We start from the raw sequence: 27,223 nt of genomic DNA, 5'->3' as shown, positions 1-27,223 counted from the left end.
GACCTGGGTTATAACGGGGGAAAAACATCTCTCTGATATTGGGCATACTGATATCAAAAGGAGGAAATAAATGGAAAGGAGTGCCACCTTTGCGACATGATCAATCTGGTTGTAATTGCTTTTTGTTTAAAATTAAAAAGGGGGGAGGACTTCATACAGGAAAGTGCAGGGAAATGAGAATGGAGGAGAGGAAATCATGATGAAGTCTCCAAGTAAGGCATCCCAAGACAACTATAAGGCTGGACATGAAAGAGTAAACAGGAGGGATTTTTGTGCTACTTCCTATTTGTTAGTTATGACTATGGTTATGAAAAATAAGGGATTCATAGGTTACATTTTACCAGTTAATATATATCTGAAGGAGTTTAGAATGGAATTTTACTGCCTCGTATCTAGTATGAGAGACTGTTGTGGAGGAGTTGTGGCTCTGTGGTAGAGCTATGTAGGCACAAAGTCCCAGATTGAAGCTCTGCCAACTCCATTTAAACGATCTCAGGGTCAAGCTTCACAATACACTTCACGCTTAGCATGCAGTTGTGCTTTCTGGTTCTTTCCCCTTTACTTAATTACAGGTGTTCCCCCACCCCCATCCTGGATTGTTATCAGGATTGCCACGCATGGGGTGTGTGGAATGACAGCATGGTGCAAATGGAAACTTTTAAACGAACCCTCATAGTAGGAGGGAATTTCTGGGGACTGTAGCTGGGGAGGAAAGATATAAACAACCCCTCCCTGTGTGCTGCACTGCCAATAACAATCAGAGGCCCCCACAGCTGGAATGAAGTAAAGAAAAAAGGGAGATGTGGCTGCAGTGGAGGTTGGTGGCTCCAATGTCAGTGGGGCAGTGAATCTGCTCTGGGTTTGAGTCCGAACTTTCAAGGAGCTGTCTGAGGTGCTGAAAGTCTCACTGTGTAGCTGCATCCTATGCATTAAGTGTAACGTGTTGTTTGACCCTGAGGGAGCAGGGCTGAGAAAGGAGGGTCAGAGAATGGGCTGCATGGGTGTAGGAGCACAGGAAGCTGCCTTATACTGAGTCAGGCCACTGGTCCATCTCGTGGCCCCTCCAGACATCCTTTTTATTGAGCATTCATGATGATTTGTGCTCATGATGCTATTGGGGTGGTCAAAGGTAATCCCAATTCAATGTTCTTTGTGCCTGCAAAAGCTTTGGGGCGGTCATACTGCTTCATTTCCAATCATATCTGCTGAAATCCCATAACTTTTCATACTACAAAAGTTCTTGGAGATTTCTGACCCACTTTTTTGTGCTATAGCCTCTCCGGACAGTAATAATATGTTAGCACTAGGAAAGCAGTGCTAAACAACTAATACAGCAAAAGAAATCCACCACTAATAATTACTGTATTAAGAACATGCTGCAGAATACACCCACAATAAAACAGCAGTCTAGAGGAGCCCTAGCTCAGTACATGGCTTAGGGGTGGCTCTCTCGGGCTTTCAGACACAGATCTCTCCCTGTCCTACCTGGAGACCTTGGCCTGCAAAGCAGATGTTCTGCCACTAGCTACAGCGCTTCCCCATGATCTGACTCAGAATAAGGCAGCTTGTATTTGACATGATCCTTGGAGAGGATGGTCCGAGTAGGTCTTCCTCACATTGATTGCTGTTTACAGGAATGCCAAACATGGAGCTTCAAGGAGAAGGAAAGAAGTGATTTCATTCCTTTGGAAGAAAAGGGAAGAAAAGCCCCCAAAGAACTATATTTTCATGTTCACACAGCAGCAAGCAGCAGGCAGGAGTCAAGAAGTGCTCAGAGATGCAAGCATGTCCTTCCCAACAGATACCTTCTTCTTTGCCAGCAACAAGTCTTGGTAAGCATTAGAACGGAGGAAACGTGCATAGCTGTCGCTCTTCATCAGCTTGTAAATGTGCTCCTGTGGGAAAGGAAGAAACATGGGCTGAGATTTGTTACCTGGACATTATTCAACATTCTCTGGGCACCTATAAGAGAAGGCACAGATGGAATACTATTTCCTTTATCTCTTCAATATAATGGGTGTTCTGTTCAACAGAGAGGCTCCCTAACTAATCTATCAGCCAAGAGGAGAGATATTATCATCATAATGTGCATTTGGTCTTGGATACAAAAGTCCTGGGTGGAACAGGCAGTAATGAATTATTATGTATGTATATATTTTAAATATTTTAACCTCTTCTTTCAGTTCAAAGACCTTCAAAGCATCCTATTTGTTCATCTGATCAGAAGCTGGCTGGATAGAACTCATTTTATAGACTTGATAAGCAAAAATATAGATGAACGCAGCTGCTGATATACAAATGTACAGATGTTCTGAACTGACGATGTAGTGAAGAGGCTGTCATTTAAAATGCTTTAAAATATTCTGTAAGAAAACATGGAGACCTGAGAGCTGCCATTAGGACATGTTTACAATATAAACAGAATTACTCTTGTCCAGCCAGAGTGGCCTTCCCCAACCTGGTGCCCTCAGATGTTGTTGGACTCTAACTCCCATCGGCCCCAGCCAGCATGACCAAATATCAGGGATGATGGGAATTGTAGTCCAGCAACACCTAGAGGATACCGGATTGGAGAAGGCTGAGACAGAGTGAATCATGCAGGTACAGAAGCACACAGATGGTGCAATGTGCAAGGTTCCCCCACACTTGCATACAGGGGTATTGTTAAATACTTCAAAGACCCAGAGCACAAACCCATGGCATAATTTGCAAATCCTAGTGTATATGTATAGACATAGATCTATTCATGTTCTTGCTGTCAGGGCTTACTCTGAGTTATGGCATGCCAACAGGATTTCTGCCCCAGAAATCTATTGCAAAAATCTGTTGCTCATATACATGTTAAAACTACATCTTGCCCAGCATCTTACATGATCCCAGATCTCTCTTCAAACATATGCTCATTTCTTCTTTCTCATTTCATCCACCCACTACACCATCCTGTTTACAAGTCCCTGAGCTGTATTCAAATAAGTCCTATATAGAGTAGACCCATTTGAAGTACAGCCTCTCAGGGCTTATCCACGCGGAAGGATACCTTCATACTAAAGATGCTGCTTTTACCGTCATGATAGATTTGCAAGGTCCACACTTGGTAGCTTCAAATCTGCTGTTTTCCATTCACACAGTAGGCATTCCCCTGTGAAGGATCAGTGTTGCTGCTGTGGCTCCGCCCTCTAATTTTACATGTTTACTCCCTCAGGTTCAAGGCTGAAGCCGGGAGAGTGCCTCGGTGTGAAATTGACATGAAAAAATGAAACTGCCAAAAGAAATACCCTTCTCCATTGTCCTGGGGGGGAGTGAGTGAAAAGGAAAAGTAGGCAGTGGCTGTGGCTGTGGCAGCTTTTGCGGGCGGCAGAGAGGGAGGGAGCAGGTGATGGGGCATTAAAAGAGAGCCCATCTACTAAAAAAAAACCAACGCAAAGTGCCTACAAGCAGGAGCACTGCACAGCTAAGATGGTTTTTCCTTTCCTTTTCACATTGTAATTGGATTGGGTTAATACAGATTTAAAGGGGAAAGCTACGTTATAGCTTCTGTTTGCCTGCAACATCATGTGAACCATGCGAATTACAAGGGAATGCAAGTAGCACCAGACACACACTAAATTGCCGTGTGGATGAGCCCTCAGTTAGGCATCTGTATTAACTTCAATGGGTCCACTCTGAGTAGGTCTGGCACTGAATGTCACCCAGTCACCACTCAATGCCACCCATGCAATATCCAAGAACCACAGTTCAGTACAATCTGTGCCACAGCGGGGAATCAAGAAAATCCCCTATGTGCAGAGCAGATAACTTAAGAAATTTAGTTAAGCCATTCATGATGCACATTATATCACTGAGTAATTAAGCAAGTAAAAGACTTTCTAGAAAGCATCTGTCAATAATAGGGGTAGGAAAATAATGCTTGAGAAGTGAGAGAAGTAAAAAAGAAAGCTTTTAGAGATTTTTTATTTATTATTTGATTTATAGCCCACCCTTCCTCCCAGCAGGAGCCCAGGGTGGTGATTATAACACAGATTATAACACTGACTTCTCCAGATGGTGTGACTGATTGGTCCACAATCACCTAGTAAGCTTCAATATTCCTATCTAGTTCCATTCCTGTCTGCAGGACTGGTTCCAGAAAGTGGCCCTGGAGGCCTTCTGCTCAGCTCCATAGCATTTGTTCTGTGTGGGCTTGCAAGGTTGCCGCCCTGGGCTCCTATTGGGAGGAAGGGTGGGATACATATAACTATAACTATATTCCCTTTGAGGGAGTAGGTATGTAGTTTTGGGGTACTCCTGGATCCGGAGCCCAAGTGGCTGTCCTGGAGTACAGTGTCCCCCCCTCCCCCAGCTTTGGCTGGTTCTCCAGCTACAGCCATTTCTGGACAGCGATAGCATGGCCAACATGACCCATGCTCTAGTAACTCCATGTTTGGATTATGGAATATAATGAATTGCATGTGGGGCTGCTCTTAAAGATGACCCAGAAACTTTAGAAGGTGTCTGCCAGAATGCTGGTTGGCACAGCCAGGTGGAATCATGAGACATCAATTCTCAAAGAATCATGCTGGCTGCCTTTCCACTTCCAGGCCAAATGCAAGCTCCTGGTTCAGCACCTTTAAATCTGGTTCAGAAATTTCCAGTGGTACAAAATGCAACTGTCTGGCTGTTGGTTGGGGCTGGGAGGTCACAGCATATTGCATCTATATTGTATAAGTTGTACCAAATGTGTTGCGAGTCCCAATTTACAGTGCTGGTGATGATCTTTAAAGCCCTGAATGCTTTGGAACCATGCTAGTTGAAGAACTGCCTGCACCCATATCATCCAGCCCATGTCTTAAGATCCATCTCAGAAGCCCTGCTTAGGCCACTGCCTATGAAGACAATTAGGCTAGCAGGCACATGAAACAGGGCATTCTTGGTAGTGGCCCCACAGTTATGACACCTTTAAATGGGCCTTAAAGCTTCAATCAATCAATCAATCAAACAAACAAACAAACAAACAAACGGGCCTGAAATATATTTCATTATATTGCTGCTTGTAATGACTACTCTGTGGGTTTGTCTGAGGTTTTGGTATCATCATGGTAGTTCATGTTGATTTTAGTAATATTTTGTACTTTTTTTACTTGGCTTTAAAATTGTATTATGATATGTTTGTGTATGCATTTGTAAATTATTTTGGGAAACATTTTGTTTGAAAAGCTGTCCAATTTTTTTTTTTTAAATGAATGGCTTGGGATCCAAGTATTTGAAGAATCATGCCTCCCAGGATCATTCTGTCCATGTCCTAACATCTTCTGAGGAGGGGCTTCTCTGTGTATTGTGTACTGTCATTGGGGGGAAATTGTTATATGGTGGTCCAAGAAAAATTCTTCTCTACAGTAGTATAGAAATAGAAAAGGACAACAAAATGGGAAGAACAAGAGCCCTATTTCAAAAGATTAGAGAAATGAAAGGGAAATTTAAACCAAGAGTAGGGATGTTGAATAATCAACAGGGGAACACACTGACTGACCAAGATGAAATAAAAGGAAGATGGAAGCAATGCACTGAAGAACTCTATAAAAGAGATGTCAGGATGACAGATTCATTCACGGAGGAACCATGTGATGAAGAACCAGAAATTTTAGAATGTGAGGTAAAAGCTGCTCTTAAAATACTTGGAAGAAACAAATCACTAGGAACAGATAGCATACCAATAGAGATGCTACAAGCTACTGAGACTGAATCAGTCCAAATTTTGACAAAAATTTGTCAAGAAATATGGAAAAGAAAAAAATGGCCCACAGACTGGAAGCGTTCAATGTACATCCCAATTCCAAAGAATGGAGACCCCAGGGAATGCAGTAATTATTGAACTATTGCCTTAATATCCCATACAAGCCAAGTAATGCTCAAGATTCTACAACAAAGGCTCTTGCCATATATGGAGCAAGAAATGCTAGACGTCCAAGCTGGATTTAGAAAGGGAAGAGGCACCAGAGATCATATCGCAAACATATGTTGGATAATGGAATGAAGCAAGGAATTTCAGAAGAAAATCACCCTGTGCTGTATAGATTACAGCAAAGCCTTTGACTGTGTAGATCATGAAAAACTATGGAATGCTTTAAAAGAAATGGGGGTGCCACAGCATCTGATTGTCCTGATGTGCAACCTATACTCTGCACAAGAGGCTACTATAAGGACAGAATATGGAGAAACCGATTGGTTCCCCATTGGAAAAGGTGTGAGACAGGGGTGTATTTTATCACCCTATTTATTTAATCTGTATGCAAAACATATCGTACAGAAAGCAGGATTGGACCAAGATGAAGGAGGTGTGAAAACTGGAGGGAGAAATATCAATAATTTAAGATATGCAGATGATACCATACTACTAGCAGAAACCAGTAATGATTTGAAATGAATGCTGATGCAAGTTAAAGAGGAAAGCACAAAAGCAGGACTACAGCTGAACGTCAAGAAGACTAAAGTAATGACAACAGAAGATTTATGCAACTTTCAAGTTGACAATGAGGACATTGACCTTGTCAAGGATTATCAATACCTTGGCACAGTCATTAACCAAAATGGAGACAATAGTCAGGAAATCAGAAGAAGGCTAGGACTGGGGAGGGCAGCTGTGAGAGAACCAGAAAATGTCCTCAAATGCAATGATGTATCACTGAACACTAAAGTCAGGATCATTCAGACCATGGTATTCCCGATCTCTATGTATGGATGTGAAAGTTGGACAGTGAAAAAGGCGGATAAGAGAAAAACCAACTCATTTGAAATGTGGTGCTGGAGGAGAGCTTTGCGGATACCATGGACTGCGAAAAAGACAAATAATTGGGTGTTAGAACAAATTAAACCAGAACTGTCACTAGAAGCTAAGATGATGAAACTGAGGTTATCATACTTTGGACACATAATGAGAAGACATGATTCACTAGAAAAGACAATAATGCTGGGAAAAACAGGAGGGAGTAGAAAAAGAGGAAAACCAAACGAGATGGCTTGATTCCATAAAGGAAGACACAGACCTGAACTTACAAGATCTGAACAGGGTGGTTTATAACAGATGCTATTGGAGGTTACTGATTCATAGGGTGGCCATAAGTCATAATCGACTTGAAGGCACACAACAACAACAACATTAGCACCTAGTTTATGGAACATTGTATCCGTAGAAGTCTGTCTGGCACCTCTGTCCCTCTGCTCCAAGTAAAGACCTATTTCTTTGCCCAGGCACTTTTAAGGGGTTAGAAATTGCGTAGTTAACAGAGAGCCTGCTCTGTAGTTTTAGGTGTAGTTTAGTTGCTCCGCTAGTTTCAATATGTCTTAATCTTCTATATACTTTGGACATTGTTAATCTATTTGCTATGCATTGAAAATCCTATTTATAGGGTTGCCATAAGTCGGAATCGACTTGAAGGTAGTCCATTTCCATTTAAGATATTTTAAGCAGTTTTTGCATTATGACTCCCGAGATTGTATGTTTGGATACAAGAGGATGCCACTTTGAATCAAGAACCTTTCAAAACTGTGCTGATGTCTGGATTCTTAGAATTCCTGAGCAATGTCAGGTATGAGGCTGCTAATGAGTTTATATTTTAAGAACGTAAGAACACACAAAGAACCCTGCTGGATCAGGCCAATAACCCATCTAGGCTAGCATCCTGATCTTACAGTGGCCAACCAGATGCCCATGGGAAGCCCCCCTTAGTTTATCAAGTGTGGGCAGGAAGACTTTTCTTTTTTTCCCTTTTCCACTTTGCTTACTGGGTCTGCTGCAAAGCATGGTGCTGATAGGACCCCAGCCACCCACCATCTTAATTTGCCGTGAGTGCCTCTTTGCTCCCACACAAATCCCCTCCTTCCACTTTACACTGCTCAAAAAACAAAACAAAAAAAAGGAGGCCAGTTGATGAATAGAGCAAATATGAATCAGCTCTAAGAAGTGCCTATCTAGGGACTGGTAAATAGAGTCACCATTGCAACTCCATTCTTTTAATTGGCAGATTGTAACTGTTTAAAATTATTCCAAAGCTTGGAATGTTAATGAAGAAAATGGCAAAGAAAAGAAATTAGCAGATGACTGGGAGCCAGCCTCTTCTCTCACTGCAAAGTTTTAGGGGCTCCTTTTTCAGATCAAGGGCTGGCATGCGTGTTGCAATGATCATTTTTATTTTTCATGCAACTTTTGCTGGGAAAGCTGCATTTGCCTTTGCAACCTGCAGAGAATGCCCTCCAGCTGTCACTGGCTCACTGTCACACCTGAGAGAGCAGCTGTCCACCAAAGCTCCAATTATATTATAGCTTCAGTAATAGTTAAGCCTTCCTTACGCAGGCTGCGGATAACAAACTCTGATGATAACAGATTATATTGATTAAAATCTGGCCCCCTACGGAGATGGCAATAATTTCTGCTGTTGCTACAGGACTGCTGTAATGTGTGGAGCCTGCAGCCCACAAAGAGAGTGTGCAATTAGTGTTTGGCACGGAAAAATAGATTGCAAGAGGAGGAGGGCACTTGGTCACTTTTCCAGGCACTTTGGAAAAGGAGTGATTGAGAGAAATGTGTTTAACTCTTTTCTCCCACTGTCCTCCTGGACCTAACCGGGTGTGCTTATTGTTACACCTCTTGTGTACATCGGGTTGAAGTTTTAATCTGAGAAATAATTTGAACCTTAGTAGCTGGAGATAGCAGTTTTTAATAATACCAGGGATTGGCAACACAGTGCACCAGTGTGGGCACCTGTCAGTATCTCCTATGGCACCTATGAAAGGTCTCAGTAAATATCCCCTCAAAAATTCACAATGCATGAAGTTATTTTCATTGGCTCAGCCTTTCCTACGTTAAACATGGGGTGGTATTCAATGCAAGTCCTGCTCAGAGCAGACCTATTGAAATTAACAGAATAGACATGACTAACATGGGCTCATTCATTTCAATGAATCTACTCTGAGTGGGACTTAGTTGAGTACAACTCATGTTCTCTTAAACATGCCCACATTTCATTTGATTACAGGATTGGATATCCACTCTCTCTTCCATTCTGAACGAGGAGAGGTGCTAAGAGCATGTCTCTGAGTGAGGGTGGTGGTGGCTCATGTAGGTGCCTCTTTTCCCATTGGGTTGACATGGGGCATGCCCAAACCATTTTGTGGTCTTGTCTCTTTTTCTGCTCTTTTAGATGTGACAGGCATTTTGTGTTATGCCATGTCCGTGGCAGCCATTTTGTGACTGGCACTCATAGTACTTTCTCAAAATTCCAAATGTGCCCACTGACCAAAGAGGTTATACTATACATTTTATTCTTGCTATCATTGTCTTGGAATGCAGTTTCAAAATATTGGTAGAAAGGTTCCTTTCTCAGTGAAGCAGTATTGGAAAGCTCAACAACTTAGGTTTGGCAGATCTAGTTCATACGACAAAATGGTTGCTATTCCTTTCAGTAGCAGCAGCAGCAGCAGCTTTGACTATTATCATCCTGTGGAAACTTTCCAACATCTTCCCGAAGGGCTCCACTTATTTATTTATTTATTTATACAATATTCTTTGCTACCCCATAACACAAAGTTCTTCTGGCAACTTATAATGAATAAGCAAAAACAAATTAGATGCAAAATAAAACATAAAATCAAAAGCAACATTAATACGAGAAAACAAATTTCACTGCAACACCAACGTTAAAAACTGAGAGGATCAGACTATATGGGTTAGTAAAAATCCTGGATAAGTAGACATGTCTGAATAGAAAAGCCACACAGATGGTGCCAGTCAGTCCAGGTGAACTTCTCTGGGAAGGCTACTTCATCACTAGGGTGCCACTATCTGTATGTGTCATCAATGAGCATTTACTTCTGGTTTAAAGAGGCCAGCAGGTGCCTCCAGGAAATTAAGAGGTGCAAGGCAACGGGGCTCTCCCATTGTTTGATTCCAACATATGGTCATCAGAGCTAAACTGCATCTGAACATGAAGGCTCCATGGCTAATAAATGTTGATACACCTAGTTTTAGCTACCATAGCTAATACATGTTGATTGACCTATTTTTTAAATAAAAACACAGACGTGTAAATCCACATTACCCCAAATGTATGAAGCCACATGTGTGAATCCACTTTAACAAGTAAAAAAAAAAAAAGAGGAGGAAATATTCAGATCTTGCTAGCTTCAGTTTTGGATTGGGATTTCTACATGCAAATCGTCAGTCTGAGATGATTTGAAAGCATATTTATGCATTTTCTTCCTGTGTGTGTTTTATCATTTTATTCATCATTTTATTTGCCCAGAACACCTGAGGGAACCTTTTAGCATTATCACCCCCTGCCTTTTCTCTCCCTACAGAGCTCTTGGGGTGAATTTGCTCTCTTTCCCCCCATAGGTCCATGTGCCTCGAACACCAGAATGGGTGAAACAAAGAATTATTTTCCTCAGGCTCCTTCTTTCCATACAAAAGGCATATCACAGAGTTCTGAAGGGAAGCTAGGAGGCCCCTAACGCTGTAAAGGGGCCTGACCTTCCCAGACCTTATTGTAATTCTATCACCACTGAAGGTTACATCTGTTTCTGCTGCAAATATAACTCAGTCCAGCTGGTTTCCCTCTTGCCCCTTTTTCTGGCAGGGAGATAACAAGATGGGAAAACACTCATGTATCAGGCTGCTGTTTAAATGTAGCAGAACTGGCCCAGGAAAACACCATGGCAGCCTGAGCTATTCCATTCGTATGTTCTGCCAGGTGGACTAGAGTTTGAAGGTGGCTGATGCTCCTACCTGTGATCTAACTGGAGGTTTAGGGTGCCAAAGACCTGGAGCACAACCAGCATTTTCTGTCAAGTATTGCCATGCAAACTGCCCTACAGCTCATGAAATGTCATTTTGCTTATTCCATAGAACCGCCTTCCTCAGCCTAGTGTCCTCTAGATATTTGGCCTACAATTCCACTTCTCAGTTGTGGCCCCCAAATTATAGAATGATCTTCCTGACAAGGTGTGCCTGGCGCCAACACTGTTATCTTTTCGGTGCCAGGTCAAGACTTTCCTCTTCTCCCAGGCATTTTAGCATGTGTTTTTAAATTGTTTTTTAAAAATTTAAATTGTGTTTTTAAATTGTTTTTTGTGTTTTAAAATTTGTATATTTGTTTTTAATGTTTTTAATTGCTGTAAACCGCCCACAGAGCTTCGGCTATGGGGCAGTATATAAATGTAATAAATAAATAAATAAATAGATAGATAAATAAATTCCCATCAGCCCCAGCCAGCTAGCTGGGACTGATCAGAGTTGTAGTCCAAAACATCTAGGTTGAGGAAGGCTGCCACAGATACACTTTAACAAGTTTGAACCAGAGAAAGAGAGAGATCCAGCAAGTATAGTTTTTTCATCACCAGTCCTATTCAAGCATTATATCCTCATGTGAATAAAAATATGTGAGGGGAAGAGTAGGGATGTGCTTGCTGACTCCTCATCAGATTCCTGTAATCTGGCCCTGCTGCCCTCAAAGGACAAAGTCTGAAGCAGAGAGCCTGCCCTCCAAGCACAGGATCCCTGTGTGAGCTAGAACCCTGGTTGCATAGGTCAGACTATTCATCCACCTAGGTTAGAATGGTCTGCTTTGACTGGCAGTGAGTTTCCAGGGTCCCAAGCAGAGGTCTTTCACATTGCCTGCTAAATATTAGCACCACAGAGGAAGTCCTAAAGTAGATAGGGGGAAACAGGTGTCCTTTCTCATTCTGAAACTCCAAGAGACACACAACCTGAACAGCATTACAAGACCTTTGTTCCAGGCTGGCTGGAGCCCTGAACAGGAGCAGTCCTAGTAGTGGTTGAAGATACACTGCAACATTTTGTTGCATGGCTCACTTGTCATTGCTAATATCCATTGCTATTTGCATTGTCCGTAGATTTGTCCAGACCTCCTTTAAAGCCCTTTAACTAGTGGCCATCATTACATCTTATGACAGTGAATTCCGTAAATTTGTTATGCATCTAAAAAAAAATATATATTTTTGGTCAATTCTCTGAACCTATTGCAAAAAAAAAAAAAGTTCTTTCAGGAATGGAATATGGTCACACTACAGGATGCTCACTTGTGTAATCATTTTCCTCAAGGTCTTTCTCTCAGTGTAAAGCAGCTGGCACAATTAATAATCTAGAAGGGAAATTCTGGAAGGGAAATTCAGTCCATGTGGATCATTTTTTCTCTTATCAATATTGCCTCCTTTCAGCTGTTTTTCACTTTGGAGGAAAAAAGATACAGATACCTGAAGGAAAACCTTTCTTTCTTTCTTTCTTTCTTTCTTTCTTTCTTTCTTTCTTTCTTTCTTTCTTTCTTTCTTTCTTTCTTTCTTTCTTTCTTTCTTTCTTTCACTGCCACCCTTCATTTCTCTATGTCTACATAATACAGAGGTGGCTAACATGGTGCCCTTCAGATTTTTGACTCTAACTCCCATCAGCCCCAACCCACATGGGTAATGGTGAAGCATGATGGGAATTGGAGCCCAGCAGCATCCAGAAGTTCACAGGTTTCCCACTGCTGACATAAAAGATCAAGAACATTCCTAGTGACTTCACATGTTGTAGGATCTTTAGCAACTGTGATAACATGTGTTGCATTTTTTGTCAAGCACTTTTTGTTGGTGTGGAGTATGACTGAATTTGTGAGGGGAAAATGGTAAAGACAATGCAGGTATTGCTGCTGATAATGAAAGCACCCCCTTCCAAAGTGGTAATAAATCAGCTAGAAAAGTCTGGGAGGAAATCACCCACCCACCATGGCTAGCAACTGCAGAGGAGGGAAGTAAAACCTTGCTAAAGATACAGCTCTCCCTCTGCCTTTCCCCCTGTTACATATGTGCCATGTCTTTGGGAAGAAATGAAGGACATTTTTCTTGAAACAAATGGAAAAGAATATAAAATAACAACAATGAACTCCAGTTGGAAATGTGGGAGGTGAGATAAGATGGAGGGGGCTGTCTTGATAAGGCACCTGCCTCAAAATCAATGCACTGCAAGAAAATCTCAACTCTATCTCTCTCCCCCACAGCTGTTGACCAACAATGACCCTGGCTAGGTCAGAAGGTGACAGCCAGCCAACCAGGCCTTAGATACACTAAACAAGGATGCTGGGAACCACTGAACCATTCAGAATAGCATAACTTTGTCTAAGTCTTCTGTACTGACTACTCAACAGAGTTCAGCAGAATATTTAAAAAAGTATCTCTATTATCCATTCATTGTGTAAATCTGAGATCCCCTGGCCCTTTTGTAGGTACATGAGGAAGGAACAATTGAAAAAAGATGTTTTCCTTGGCTTTCATAAGATCTTCTGAAATCTTGTAACCCACTGACCTGAATGCTGTCTACCAGCATGCAGGATTCTGTCGAGGGTCCACTACTGTTGATGATGGTGTCTTGAGCCCCCTTTTCTGGTGCTCCAATAAGCCCCAAGTGGCCACTATTGTAATTGCCCATGATGACCCACGCCATATTATATAATCCTGGTGCATCATGGGCAATTATAATGGCAGCCACCTGGGGCGAATCAGAGGGCTGCCACCAATATCACCACCACCACTGGAAGGTCCCATCCCTGTCGCCCCAGACTTGTTGGAAATAAATAGGAAGAGGAAGTGGACCCAACCACCTACCAACATTTTTTTTGTACAGGTGGGGGACTCCACCAGCATGCGAGACCTGACAGAGGAACTCATACTGAGAGTCCCCGTAAACCTGGAGTTGTCCCCACCCACAGTCCTTCAGGGCTCAATGTTTTTGCTGCCTGCCAAGGACTGTTAAAAACAGAGAAGCTGTTAATCCCCTGGCTGGTCATAATAAATGGGTCATGACCGGTGCTCAGTTTGGTGTGTCACAAATTGTGCAGGCCTCATATAATCATTCAGGCCTTATAAGCACCTGCCCAAACATATTCTTTCATTCTTTCAACCTTTCTCCCCATGATTCTTAAACACACAATACTAGTGGCTCTTCTAGAAGAGTAGCTGATATTGTTTCTGAATTAAACACATTCATTGCTTGACTGCAGCTACACAGAAGAAAAAAGACTTCCCAAGATCATTTTCTGTTTCTAGATCATTTAAAAATGTCTATGCCTAGGCTTGGACAATGTTGCCACTTCAGCAACAACAACATCGCCTGTGACTGTGATCCAGTTCTAGTTATATGCAAAACATGTTGCATATGATAGTGACTTGAGACAATGGATGGGAATGTGCATTCCCATATGCACACTGTATGATGCATGGGAAGGCACAAACCCAAGCACATCCTGCAGTAAAATGCGAAGGGGGAGAGTTACATGAAATTCCTTGTGTCCAGATGTATACATAGCTGAAACCTTGCATTAGATCTCCCACTCCTGCAAAGGAAGCCTAGATTTGGGAATACATTGAGTCATTCATGTAAACAGTGATGGAAGTGCTCCATACAATCAGGGTAGATCACCAGCCTATGCAAGGGCCTGAAATTGTCAGTGTCAGCATGTGCTTTGGTAACCAGCTTTTCTCTCAGTATACAGAGAATTCTCATCAAGCCATGCACTGAATCTGGAAAGACAGAATCAAAGCCATAAGTTGCTAGCAGGAGATGTAGTTCAGCCTTCGTATATAGTGGCACTATATATAACATCTGTAACAGCATGATGCTGGTTAGTTTATACCACCCTTCCTAAATCTGGTGCCCTTCAAAGACATTTTGGACTCCACCTCCCATCAACCCCAGCCGAATAGCCAATGGTGAGGTTCAAAAACATCTGCACCAGGTTGGGGAAGGCTCATCTACACAAAAGCCCAACAGAAGGGTGCAAATTCTGTGCTAGGCCCCAAACCAAACAAAGTCTGTCCTGTTCCTATTTTAAATTCTGACTTGGTAGCTTTATCAGTAGCCAAGAAACCACAACATCTTTACCCTCCCAATGTATTCCTCTGTGAAGAGCATGTTGCCCACGAGCTGAGATATGTGCAGTGGAAATGGTGATTTTTCTTGCAGCTTGGGGGTTTGGGGGCACTTGAGAGGGAGCAGAGGGACAGGATGTGGCTTTATTCAAACAGCCTACAATAGCAAACATTCTACATTACAACAATAACTTCTCAGTACAGCAGGCCACATTCTAGCAAGTGTCAGCGCTATGATATATTTGGTCACATCTATAGGGAGTTATAAGTGAAAAACATATACAGAAGAGTATAATGGATGTGGCTCTGTATTCTTTGAAAGGCAGGGCAAAACCGCATTGTGGGTGTATGCTTTGGCTGTGGTGGAATTCTCAGAACAGATCTACCATCTGGGCTTGCCGTATGTCTGTGTTATCAGGATAGGGGGACTTGTAATGATTGGTGTATGCTGTTTTAAGGGCACTATGGAGATAGATTGTATACTGTATAACCACAGTGCACTGCCTCTGAATGACGGTGCAGATTAACATGTTGAATGGTTCATTTATCACTAAGTACTTATGCATTTGGGGGAAATCCTATTTTATTGCTGGTATATAAAAAACAATCTTGATCCTTATGCCTTTTTCTATGCACAGTTCCTTCTACAGCAGCAGGACTGATTCAGCTTTTAGCCTCCCATACAGAAAGAAAACCCCAATTCAATCATTCAGCAGTGGCCATCATCATCATTTGCATGGCATAAATAGTATAATTTCTCATCAAGTGATATCACTTTGTTTCCACTAGTTGTCAGCAACACTATTCAGCTCTGCCCCTGCTATCTTGAACTACAAGCATAATGTCCCTGTTGACATTGGTTCCAGTCTCCCAGCAGCTCCTGTAAAAGGGAGTAAGACAAGACTGCTGGCAGGCTGGTTAACAGATTGTGTTTGGACTTCTGTGGCTTTCCTTTAACCTGCATCTGTATCCATGATCATGCCTGTATTGCACCCTTATGCCTCTTTTGCCTCTTTTCCTGAGTCAGTTACATGCTTAACTGTTCCCCACCTCAACTGATTCAGCTGGGACACTTACAGTTTGGCATGCTCCTAATCAAATAACCATGGATCTGCAATGCATATGCACTTCCCACACACGGTGCTGCATTTTTGGGTGGTAGGTATCGGTACTGAAAGTTGTCCCATTGCGCTTGCTCCTTTGTGCACATGCATAGCAAAAACTGTGACTCTACACATGGTAGGTATGTGTGAATCTGAGACGCAGATACATTTCTGAACTGGGATCAGAACTTAGCTCCTATAAATAATATCCATAGGACAATGTAGCTGGTTAGTTCAAGTAACTGAAGAGTTCCTTAAATTCACCTAAAGACTAAAGCCTTATGCAGATCTATGTAGTGCCTACATGAAGTGAAGGACTGGCATTGCACTCACTGGCCCCCACCCCCCACTCCCTTCCTGGCACACCTCTGAGCCCTGTTCCCTCATTAGGGCTCTTCCCCACATGTAGAATGAATGCTCCTGCTGCAACACGGGTCTACACATACAAGCATATCCAAGTAGGCAGAGCTTTCCTGATCAAGAACCGTGCCCTTTTTAGGACTTTTGGCCACCTAGAACCCTGCCATCACACATATTCATGCATACATATGGGCTTTTCAATGTGCAAACAGCAGCGGATGGAGCCTGTGGCTGCCAACCACATGAATGTTCATTTTTGTATGAATAGGTGCCCTAACAAGTGAACAGAGCCCATTTCTCTGCACATTGGACATAATGCCTGAATGTTTTGTTTTATTTATTTCTATTATAACATTTATATCCCACCTTTCCTCCAAGGAGCTCAAGGTTCACCTCCCTCTCCATTTTATCCTCACAACAACCCTGTGAGGTAGGTTAGTCTGAGAGACTGACTGGCCCAAGGTCACTAAGCAAGCTTCATGTCTGAATTGGGATTTAAAGCCTGGTCTCCTAGGTCATAGTCAGACATTCCAACCACTACACCACACTGGCTCTTAAGTTCCCAGGGTGCATAGGCTCTGTGGAGGTGTGTGTAATTATTGTGTGGATCAGGCCTACACAAGTGTAGGCTCTGATTCAAATATGATGTCCATTGAACTAACATGAGTGGACAGATAGACAAGCAAGCGCAATCCTGATCTTTCCCTGCATATAGATGCTATATATGTCTATCTAGGGCTTAACATAACTTGCTTCAGTTTATTGGAGGGCTCACTTTAAAAAAATCAACATTGTATAGTGAAACATTTTGTTCTGTCTAATCAAGGGTTGTTTATTCTCTTCCCCATCTTGCATAGTTTCAATATAATACCCTCCTATCAATGCTACCACAGCACTGTTTTCTTTTAGCTAATTATGCCTGGCTTACTGCACAGGAATGTGGTGTGTGTGTGTGAACCCTTGTGGGAACTCACAGCTTAATTTGAGCCAGGGCGTGCCAGGTCTCACCCTTGAAATGTTTTCAATGCCAAGGCTCAGCCCTAGAAAATAAGATAGGTCATTACAAAGTGTTTGCACTGGTTATCTTATGCTAAAAGAGAACTATCACTCAGCTCCGGCTATGACCCTTTTCAAGCTCTGTGGGACATAGAAAAAAGTAGTGCTGGCTGGGGGGTTGGGGAAGGAGCTCAAGGATTTTTATAGTAAAGGCTTTTTACTTTCATTGTAAGGAAAAAATTCAACAGAAGCCTTGTGGATTCTGTGAATTCACTAGGTATGGTAGCATACCTAATTAGTTGCTTTTTGAGAATAATTTTAAAGTATGAATTGATTTATCCAGCTCTTGTATTTCTAACCACTGGACTGAAGCTTAATAGTGCACCATAGTATGTATTTAACCAGATCAACACGAGTACATTTACAGACACAGTTCTTGCTCAACCTGAAATTAAAAAGTTACATTCCCTCTTCTGTTCTAGTGCACTATGAGGAATGACACCCAAGTCCGAACCTGTGCATCTTCATATGTGTACCTCCCTGGGTCTTTGACATTTTGGCTTGTTATCTCATAGCTGTGAGAATCCAGGTTGATGGCACTCTGGGCCCCAGGAGCTAGGAACTCTTGCCAGATATCTTCCACTCTGGTCGCTACATCTTGCAATGGTTGTTTTTTCAGGTCTTGGACAGCCAACCAAAACCTGTATTGGGGGAAAAGACAAGGAAAATTTGTCTGTGGGGTGTGTATCAATCTGAGCCACCAAGGCACAGACTAATCCTAGCTCTCTCTGCTGAAGCTGACATTTTGTACAGCCAATATTTAAATTATATCAATGCAACTCAATTATACTAATGCACTGACACTTAAATAAAGGTTGAAAGAAGCAAAATGTGATAGGCTTAGCCACTAGGAAAATGACACTCTTCGGGTGACTTCATACATATTGCATTGCAGTGCATTTGAGCCTCTATAAAAGATCTTGAGTCAACACAGAAATGCTGTTAATGTGGGAGAAAAATTGAAACTGAATGTACACTGAAGCCAATGTAGAGTTTACATTCATGTTAAGAACTAACTGAAAAACACAGTGGGTTTTTAACTTCATGTGTGAAAAAATATTTGATTCAACATATATCACAAATGTCTGCATATCTGGTTACCAATGAAAACCATTTTTAAAAGTTTGAGTTAGGCCTGCAGGAGTTAGGCCTGCAGGAGCATGAAGTGGATTTGATTTTGTCACCTGCGACAACTGATAAAGCTGTTGGGAATAAAAAAAATCTTTTCTTAATCAGATTGTTTAAAATGCAGAACACAGGAAGCATCCCTGACATTTAGTTCGTGGTCTAGACTTACTGCATTAGTATCATTTTACAGGAGGGGTGGCTAAACTGTGGCCTGTGAGCTGTATCTGCTCCCCCCCAAAGGTTTTTAAAGGGTGCTTAAGTCCCCCCTTGATCTTTTTTAAAAGCAAAATTTTGTTCTAGTTTTTTTAAAGAAGTATTAAAAGTTAAATAAATGAATGCTCCATTGGATCTTCTGCTGTGATGTCCTACAAAATGTTTCATTATTTTTTTTCTTTAAAATGTTAAACTGAATGTGTTAATGAATAATGAGAAAACAATTAAAAATACTGTAGAAAAGCTGATGAGAAAGTCTTTTGAAAGGCAGCCTTGAGAACTGCAGTTCTCAGAACTATTACAGATTGGCTACACTCATGTTTATACTTTGATCACACCTACTTTGACATGTGCTCCCTGGAGTGTTAAGAACATAAGAAGAGGGAAATGGTCAAGCTAGTTCAGTATCCTGTTCTCACAGTTGCCAAACATATGCCTATGGGAAGCCTGCAAGTAGGACCTGAGTGTAACATCACTCTCCTCATTTGTGATTCCTAGCAACTGACATTCAGAAGCATACTGCCTCCAGTGAGTTGGCCATGGGTCAAAGTAGCCCTTGGCCTGAAAAAGATACATTTATTTATCAGGTAAATTTTTACATTACATTAACAAGCCCAGGAAAGATTTAAAGGGGAAATCTTCGTTAGAGAAACAGAAAACCACATAATGCCACTGGGAGATTTATTAACTTAAGCCTGGAGGGGTGTATTCTCAACATGCTAGAAGCTGATTCTTACATGTACCTGCCATGCCCAATCAGCTGTTTTTCACTGTGTGCATGAAAGTGGCTTCTTCCCTATAATGTGTTAATATGCATATCTGACTGGATCCATATACGCCACACACCAGAGGAAACTCAAAATGAGGCCTGCTTTTTGATAATATTATTGCTTAACAGACATATGAATGTGTGGTGGATGTGGAGTTTGACAATACATGCATAACAAAAATATGCCTGGTATGTGTACCTTAATGTAACCTGAGAAATAAAAGCGTTTTCCTACTGCCAAGAAAGTGCTTTGTCAGGAATTTGCACAAAGTGACAATGACACCTAGTGGGCGTTCACAATAACTGCAGTTTTCATCCCATTTGGGTAAACCTAGACAGATTGCTCTAAGTGCAACTGTGTAAGCTGCCTTGTAACGGGTTAGACCATTTTGCCATCTAGCCCGGTACTGTCTACTGTGATTGGCAGCAGCTCTCCAGGATTTCAGACAAAGGGCATTCCCATCAACAGCAGGCTCTTCTTATGTTCTTATGCTATCTGATTTTCTAATGGATGAGGCCAAGAATTGAACATGGGAGCTTCTACATGCAAAGTGTGTGGTCTGCCACGAGAGCTGCGGCCCCCTCTTTTCCATTTTGCTCTTTCTTTGTAAGTTGTACAATAGGGGCTGGCCCAGTTGCCCATGGTTTCTCATCACTTGATTACAGGCAGCTGAACGTGGTCCATGGAAAAACATTCTGTGTGAGGAGATAGGGAAATGTGATCTGTGATAGGTCATTCAACACGCCAGTCCCCAGGTGATGCTTATAGATGTGTGACCAATGAATAAATAACTCTCTGAAGGGGTCGCTGCTGCATGTATCTTGGTGGTAATGCTTTTTAGAGCAGCTTGAGAAGTGCATAGAGCCAAAGAGCCATGCTGCCATCATCCTACTGAAGCTCAGTGTGTCTAGGTCTGGTCAGTGCTGAATGAGTGACTGCCTGGGAACCATGTGTGTGCGGCCTTGGGTTCCATGATGGAAGAAAGGGGGGACATAAATGCAAGTACATAAATTGTCCTTCTCTCTTTATCCTTCACTTAGAAAAAAGGATTTCCCACCCCTCTCCTCCTTTATTTATGAACCTGAGTCATGTTGCTAATACTGGAAAAATAGGTTTTCCACTCACCTAGTTATGTCATTTGGCCTGAGCTTTGCAAAGTTTTCTCTTTTAGTACAAAAAGAGAGGTATATATATGCTGTTACTTCCTGTTGTTAACAATCTCTCAACCCAGTGAGAGGTATTAAAGCCATCTGTGACAGGTTCCACAGCTGCCTTTCAAAACTGCCTGTAGTTTGATTGACTGTCTATTCCGGTTCTCCTCTTCCATAGCCATGGCAACCAAAAAGAAAGAGCAAGGAGAATAAGCCATTCCAAATAGGGAACACTGTAATGATCAGCTGTGTGCAGCCCACTCTTGGGAGATACAGTTTACAAAAACACATCTTGAGTGCTTGTAATTCTTAAAGAAAACACCTAACCCAGTCAAAATGCACCATTATGTGAGCTCCTCCATATACTGAAATGCAGGAGAACTAGTGTGCATTATGGTCAGGAAACCTATACCAAAATGAGGGTCCTAAAATGAACCTTCTCTGAGGTTTGTTTGCAAAGTAAATGGGATAAAGAGTAGACATGGTGACAGTCCAATGCGGTATCAGGTACGAAAAGCCTTTAGCAAATAGGACAAAACTATGCTGCTGTTACAGTGGCTGCCCCACTCTGTAAAGGCAGAACAGCCTGAGGAAAAAGGACATGGAGCCAGAGGAAAGGATTCATTGCTGCATTCTCATTCCAGACAGCACACAGTTGTGACAGGGGCACCTAAGACAACAGGCACTGCTGTGATTGAGGGTTAGAGCAACACAGACAAAGGACAGAGACCTGGAATGAACAACCATAGGAAAAACATTAGTAGTAAATACCATTGTGAGTTTTTGGAAAAAGAAAAAAAGATGGGCTTTGACCTTAATATTAACAACAAGTACAAATCAAGTTGTTACTAATCAAATTCTGTGCCGATTGCTACCAACCATGATCTGCCCAACAGAAAGCCAGGGCTAAAAGAGAAAGCCACTGTGCTTTTTGCCTCTCAGGAAGACTACATAGGGCATATTTACTGTTTATTTTTACATACATGCAGTAAGAGACTGCACTTTGATAGATGGGGCTGTTTGTATCCAAAGAGTCTAATTTTGAAGCCTTCATAAAAATATTTAAGTCATGGAAGTCAGAGGAGATACTTGTTAGAACAGTATTCAAAACAAATCAGGATGTTGCAGAAATATGTTCCTCCTAATGGCACCTTCTTATGTAACCATTGTCTAGTGTCTCCTAAAGATAACCATGCTGTAATATTTACACCAGGAAGGGAGAACATTCTCCATTTCTTCATAGTACTATAATAATTGTTCTTGAAAGCAAATTTACAAAAAATATGTATATCAAATCCTCTTTGAAGTGTTCTTTGAACGAAAAGTGGTAAGGACAATCCACAGACAGTATTTTTCAATGAGGTGATAGCTAGCATTGGTAATTCCCACGTGTATGTGCTCATGAGAACAATATGTGAATACTAAGCACATGCAGCTTCTTTCCAACTCTGACCCCCATGACTGGATGTGTTCATAGGGGATGAAGGCTGCAATCCTATACATACTTTCTTTTGGATAAGTCCCATTTAACTCAGTGGGGCTTAATTCTGAGTAGATGTGCCTAGGATTGTGCAGTAAATCACATGTATCCCACATTCATAGAATAGGCAGGATCCAGCCAAATGTGAGCATGTTTAAAGAATGTAAATGTACTGCCTTCAAGTCGAATCCAACTTATGGCGATGCTATGAATAGGGTTTTCATGAGGCTGAGAGGCAGGGACTGGCCCAGGGTCACCCAGTGAGCTTCATGGCTATGTGGGGATTTGAACCCTGGTCTCTCAGGTCGTAGTCCAACACCTTAACCACTGCACCACATTGGCTCTCACGTGAGCATGTTTAAATCCCATTTATTTCAGTGGGATAATTAAGTGTATGCTTTACTTTCTGGGAGGTGCTTATTGGGACCCTCAGATCCAATCTGTCTTCATAAGCTATCACACTGAAATCATTCATTATGTCTGGGAAAATGCAACATATTAATTGGACCTTATTAACAAATTCAAACCACAGTCTTACAAAAGGATTTTTTCTACTCCCACATAATAGGAAATCTAACAAATTGCTTTGACCAGGGCCAGCAATATGTCAAAGGATCCTAGTAAAATGTATTTATTTATTACACCTACCTTTCATCTGAGAAGCTCAGCACAGCTTCATTTGGCTCTCAGATGGCTTAATGGGCCAAACTTGTTAGCTTCAGATACTTGTATGGAATGGGAATGCATTTACGGCTCGTCAACTATAAATTGTCTCATTGCTGAGATAGGAGCATTTTCTTATGAGAAAATTCCCTTTTTGCCTGGAATATGTAAGTTGCGAAAGCACTTAATGTAGTATGCCGAGTGTGTGAGAACCATTTTTGTTCATGTATGAAGATATCTGTTGCAACTAAATAAAGCCACAACTGAAAGCAAGAGCTGGGTGTAAAGAGGGAGGAATATTGGGAGCAGATAGGAAAAACATTGAGATCCGAAGGTATTAGCTGGATTATAATCAGGTTGCTGTTCTGTCCCTGTTCACATAGTGTGGTTCAGGACATTGCATCTTACGCTATTCACAAAAGGTAGGAAACAGAACATGCTTAGCATTTACATCTCACTAGTAAGTGTCGGAGCTAGGTGCAGAATGCAGGGAAGAGGCAATATTTACAAAGTAATTCTGAGGGGCAAGGAGATGTTTCCATATAAACATTTTCAGTTCTACATGACTTCTAGTACAACATGGAAACACTGATAGGTAGCAGCAGTTCTGCAAACAGGCATGCTTTTGGTTCTTCGCCAAGCCTATGGGATATATCATATAACGCTCCTTTTTGTATCCACTTGATGGAAGAGATTTTCCACTTGAATTTAGCAGAAATACAACAGCAAAAGAGCATCTGCACCCTCTAGTGGTTAAGAGACTACAGACATGAGCACTGGTCGCAAAGCTATTTCAGCTCCTTGGAACTTTCACCTTATCTTCCTTGTGTTACACTTAAAAGGTCACACAAGACATGTATGAGACATAAACCATTGTGTTTTGCACCATCCATTATATAAGCTTCCAAGGAAAGATGCCTTAGGAGTCTGATTGGTAGCTATCTTTGACTCTGAGATCTGGGTTTGTTGGCTGCTTCAGACACATGTGTGCCTGCAGGAGGGTCTTTTCCTGTATCATGTGGAGGGCAATTTCATATGTGAGCCTTCAGCAACCTGATGCCCTCCAGATGTTTTAGACTATAACTCACATCAGTCCCACCAGCACAGGGGCTGATAGGAGCTGCAGTTCAAAATATCTGGAGGGCCCCAGCTTGGCAAAGGCTGGGCATATTGTTTCCACATCTTTTTTGTAATTGGCCCTTTTTCCATGTGTCATAACTAACCATTTCTACCCCCAACTGAGGTTTCTTTTCATCCGCCTTAGCTGCAGCGGTGCCACAGCAGACAAATTTAGAAGATTCATCATCCTTCCTTCTGGGAAATGATGCCTATTTAATACATACACTGGCTGAGGCTTATGGGAGTCCAAAACATCTGGAGAGTGTCAGGTTGGCAAAGGCTGGCTTAGGCAGTAGGTAAGGAGACAATGAAACAAGAACAAACATTGGTTACAGCTCATGGAGAGAACTTAACCATAAGTCCCAGTTCACACTCAGTCACACCGCAGCGGCAGCAGAAAGAACCTGAGAGGAGCAAATTGGCTGTGAGCTCCTCTCTAGGAGCCTGCATGTTCACATGGTCTCAATAAGCCTATGCATTCTGTGAACCAGGCCAGTGAGAAGCTGCAAGAGTGACACTCCACCTGGTCTACTGCCCTGACTAAGCCTCCCAGAAAGCAGATCTCCAGCTTTCATCTACCATACTGCAAACTGGGCAATTCTGTATAAACCTTCCTTTCTTAAACACACAGGAAACTTTCTTATATGGAGTCTGGCCATTGGTTCTTCTACTTCAGTATTGCCTCCACTGACTGGAAGCAGTTCTCCAGGGTTTCAGGCAGAAGCTTTCCCAAGTCCTAACTGGAGGCATCAGGGATTGAACGTGGGATCTTTTGCATGCAAGGCAGATGCTCTACCACTGAGCTACAGTCCTCCCTCCTTGTCCTAGGTGCAGTGTGATGAGGGAGAGGGGTGCAGCTAAATCTGTATCCTATGTATTAGAGCAGTGCTTTCCAACCTTGATGAGTAGGGGACCCCCTTTATAAGCTCAAAACAATTCATGACTGCCCCCCACTAATTGTAATTTTAGCCTCTGTTAATTGAAAAATGGTGTGTGACAAAATCACATCTCCAAATATCTCTTTCCATAAAAAGCTCCCTGCAGACAGAGAGGTGTTGCTTTCTTTTCTTAATGCAAGGGTTCATCAAATTGGTATCCCCCTCCCACACACACACACACATAGTCTGAAAATGTACAGTCTTGTCTTCCAACACCAGTGGGTTACAGTGTTGGACTAAGATCCAGGTTCAAATCCCCACCCAGCCATGAAGCCCACTGGGTGACCTTGGGCCAGACACAGTCTCTCAGCCTGACCTATCTCACAGGGTTGGTGTAAGGATAAAACGGAAAGGGGGGGAACCATGTGCATCACCTTGAGCAACTTGAAGGAAAGGTGGGCTATAAAGGCAATAATAATTAAATAAATAAATACATTTCAGCTGCAGTATGTGGACCCCAGCCTCAGCCAACCCGCTGAGCTTTTAAAAAAATAGTTAATAAGAAGCAGCAATGTGGTCGTGGTGAGGATGCTAGATTGTGAAGACAAAAGGATGGATAGATTGAGAAGGGGTGTTAGTGCTTTTAGGCCTTGGGATGATCATCAGAACTGATGACTTGGTTAGCGTGCACTTGGGGAATGAGAGTGGAGCAGAAGATGGATCAGTGCATGCACACACACAAACACTCCTGCCCCTCCTGCAAGCATCTGCAGATGTGCATGCATTTGGGCAGGTGGGGGGGGGAAGCCCTGAACTGTCATAGCATCTTGGAGAGAGAGACGGGGGGGGGGGGCGGAATGTAGGTGGAGGAAAGGGGGGATGCTGGCGCACACACTTAGTCCTTAGCTTCCTCACTGCTCCTAGGTTCTGTCTGGGCCAAAGGCGAGATCTGGTCGGCCTCGCAAATAAGAATAATTTTTAAAAGGAGATGGTAGTGAATCAGGAGCCAAGAAAGGCAGGCAGACTGGCTGCCAGGAAGGAAGAGGGAAAGCAGCCTTTCCTTGCAGTCTTCCTTCTTTTTGCATCACGAAAAGCCCTCTCCTCTCGTTCTGGGTAAATGTGCTGTTAGCAGTGGCAGTGCAAGGAGACGGGAGTGGGCGATAGTAATCCCCTCTTCTTCCCGGTAGCTCCACACTCAGCCTCATTTGGCTATTACCAGATTTATTTATTTATTGAATTTCTTAGTTGCCCATCTGGCTGGCTATCCAGCCACTCTAGGCGACATACAAAATAAGCATACAGATACGATCAACATTAAAAATCTGGAAACAAGATAATAAAATCTAGCCCACCCCAAAAGCCTGCCTGAAGAGCCAGGTCTTCACAGCCCGGTGGAAGCTCATTATAGAGGGGGCATGGCGGAGATCATTTGGGAGGGAGTTCCACAGGGTGGGGGCCACAATTGAAAAAGCCCTCTCTCTAGTCCTCACCAGTTTGGCTGTTTTGACTGATGGGATAGAGAGAAGGTCTTTTGAGGCTGATCTTGTTGGACAGCATAGCTGATGATGCTGGAGTCACTCCTTCAGATAGACTGGGCCAAAACCATATAGGGATTTAAAGGTCAAAACCAACACCTTGAATTGGGCCCAGCAAGTAACTGGTAGCCAGTGCAACTCTTTTAGCACTGGAGTGATGTGAACTTGCTGGCAGCTGCCTTTAATCAGGTGCACCACCGCGTTCTGTACCAGTTGCAACTTCTGGACCGTTTTCAATGGTAGCCCCATGTACAGCGCATTACAGTAGTCTAGGCGAGAGGAGACCAGGGCATGTACCACTGATGGGAGCAGGTGATTGGGAAGGTAGGGGCGTAGCCTCCGTATCAGATGGAGTTGATACAGTGCTGCCCGGCTCACAGCCGAAACCTGAGCTTCCATGGACAGTTGGGAATCAAGAATGATCCCGAGGCTGTGGACCTGGTCTTTTAGGGGCAGTTGTACCCCATTGAGCACCAGGCCCAAATCCCCTAACCTTCCCTTGTCTCCCACGAGCAGTACCTCAGTTTTGTCACGGTTCAGTTTCAGCTTATTCCTTCCCATCCAGCCACTCACTAACTCCAGGCACTTGGACAGGGTTTCTACAGCCAACTTCGGTGAAGATTTAAATGAGAGATAGAGCTGCGTGTCATCCGCATATTGGTGACACTGCAGCCCAAATCTCCTGATGATAGCCCCCAGCGGCTTTATGTAGATGTTAAATAGCATCAGGGAGAGGATGGAGCCCTGCGGCACCCCACAAGTGAGAGGCCAAGGATCCGAAACCTCATCCCCCAATGCTACACTTTGGTGCCTATCAGAGAGGAAGGAACGGAACCACTGCAGTACAGTGCCCCCTATGCCTAATCCCTCCAGGC

At 42.6% G+C, this 27,223-nt stretch overlaps 1 protein-coding gene across 9 annotated transcripts in view; it reads right to left on the bottom strand.

The window, feature by feature from the left end:
• The window catches only part of RGS6 (regulator of G protein signaling 6), a 340,045-nt gene that overhangs the window by 27,189 nt on the left and 285,633 nt on the right, over positions 1–27,223 (bottom strand). For all 9 annotated transcript variants that reach the window (XM_061611195.1, XM_061611196.1, XM_061611197.1 and 6 more), the window contains 2 exons: positions 17,866–18,052; positions 1,806–1,895 (listed from right to left, as the gene is read on the bottom strand). In XM_061611195.1, coding sequence (XP_061467179.1) covers positions 1,806–1,895; positions 17,866–18,052 — 277 coding nt within the window. The remainder of the gene's footprint in view (positions 1–1,805; positions 1,896–17,865; positions 18,053–27,223) is intronic.

Source organism: Rhineura floridana, chromosome 2 (assembly GCF_030035675.1).
Source record: "Rhineura floridana isolate rRhiFlo1 chromosome 2, rRhiFlo1.hap2, whole genome shotgun sequence".
Lineage (NCBI taxonomy): Eukaryota > Metazoa > Chordata > Lepidosauria > Squamata > Rhineuridae > Rhineura > Rhineura floridana.
The sequence above is the reverse complement of the archived record's forward strand: the minus strand, read 5'-3'. Positions and strand labels throughout refer to the sequence as shown.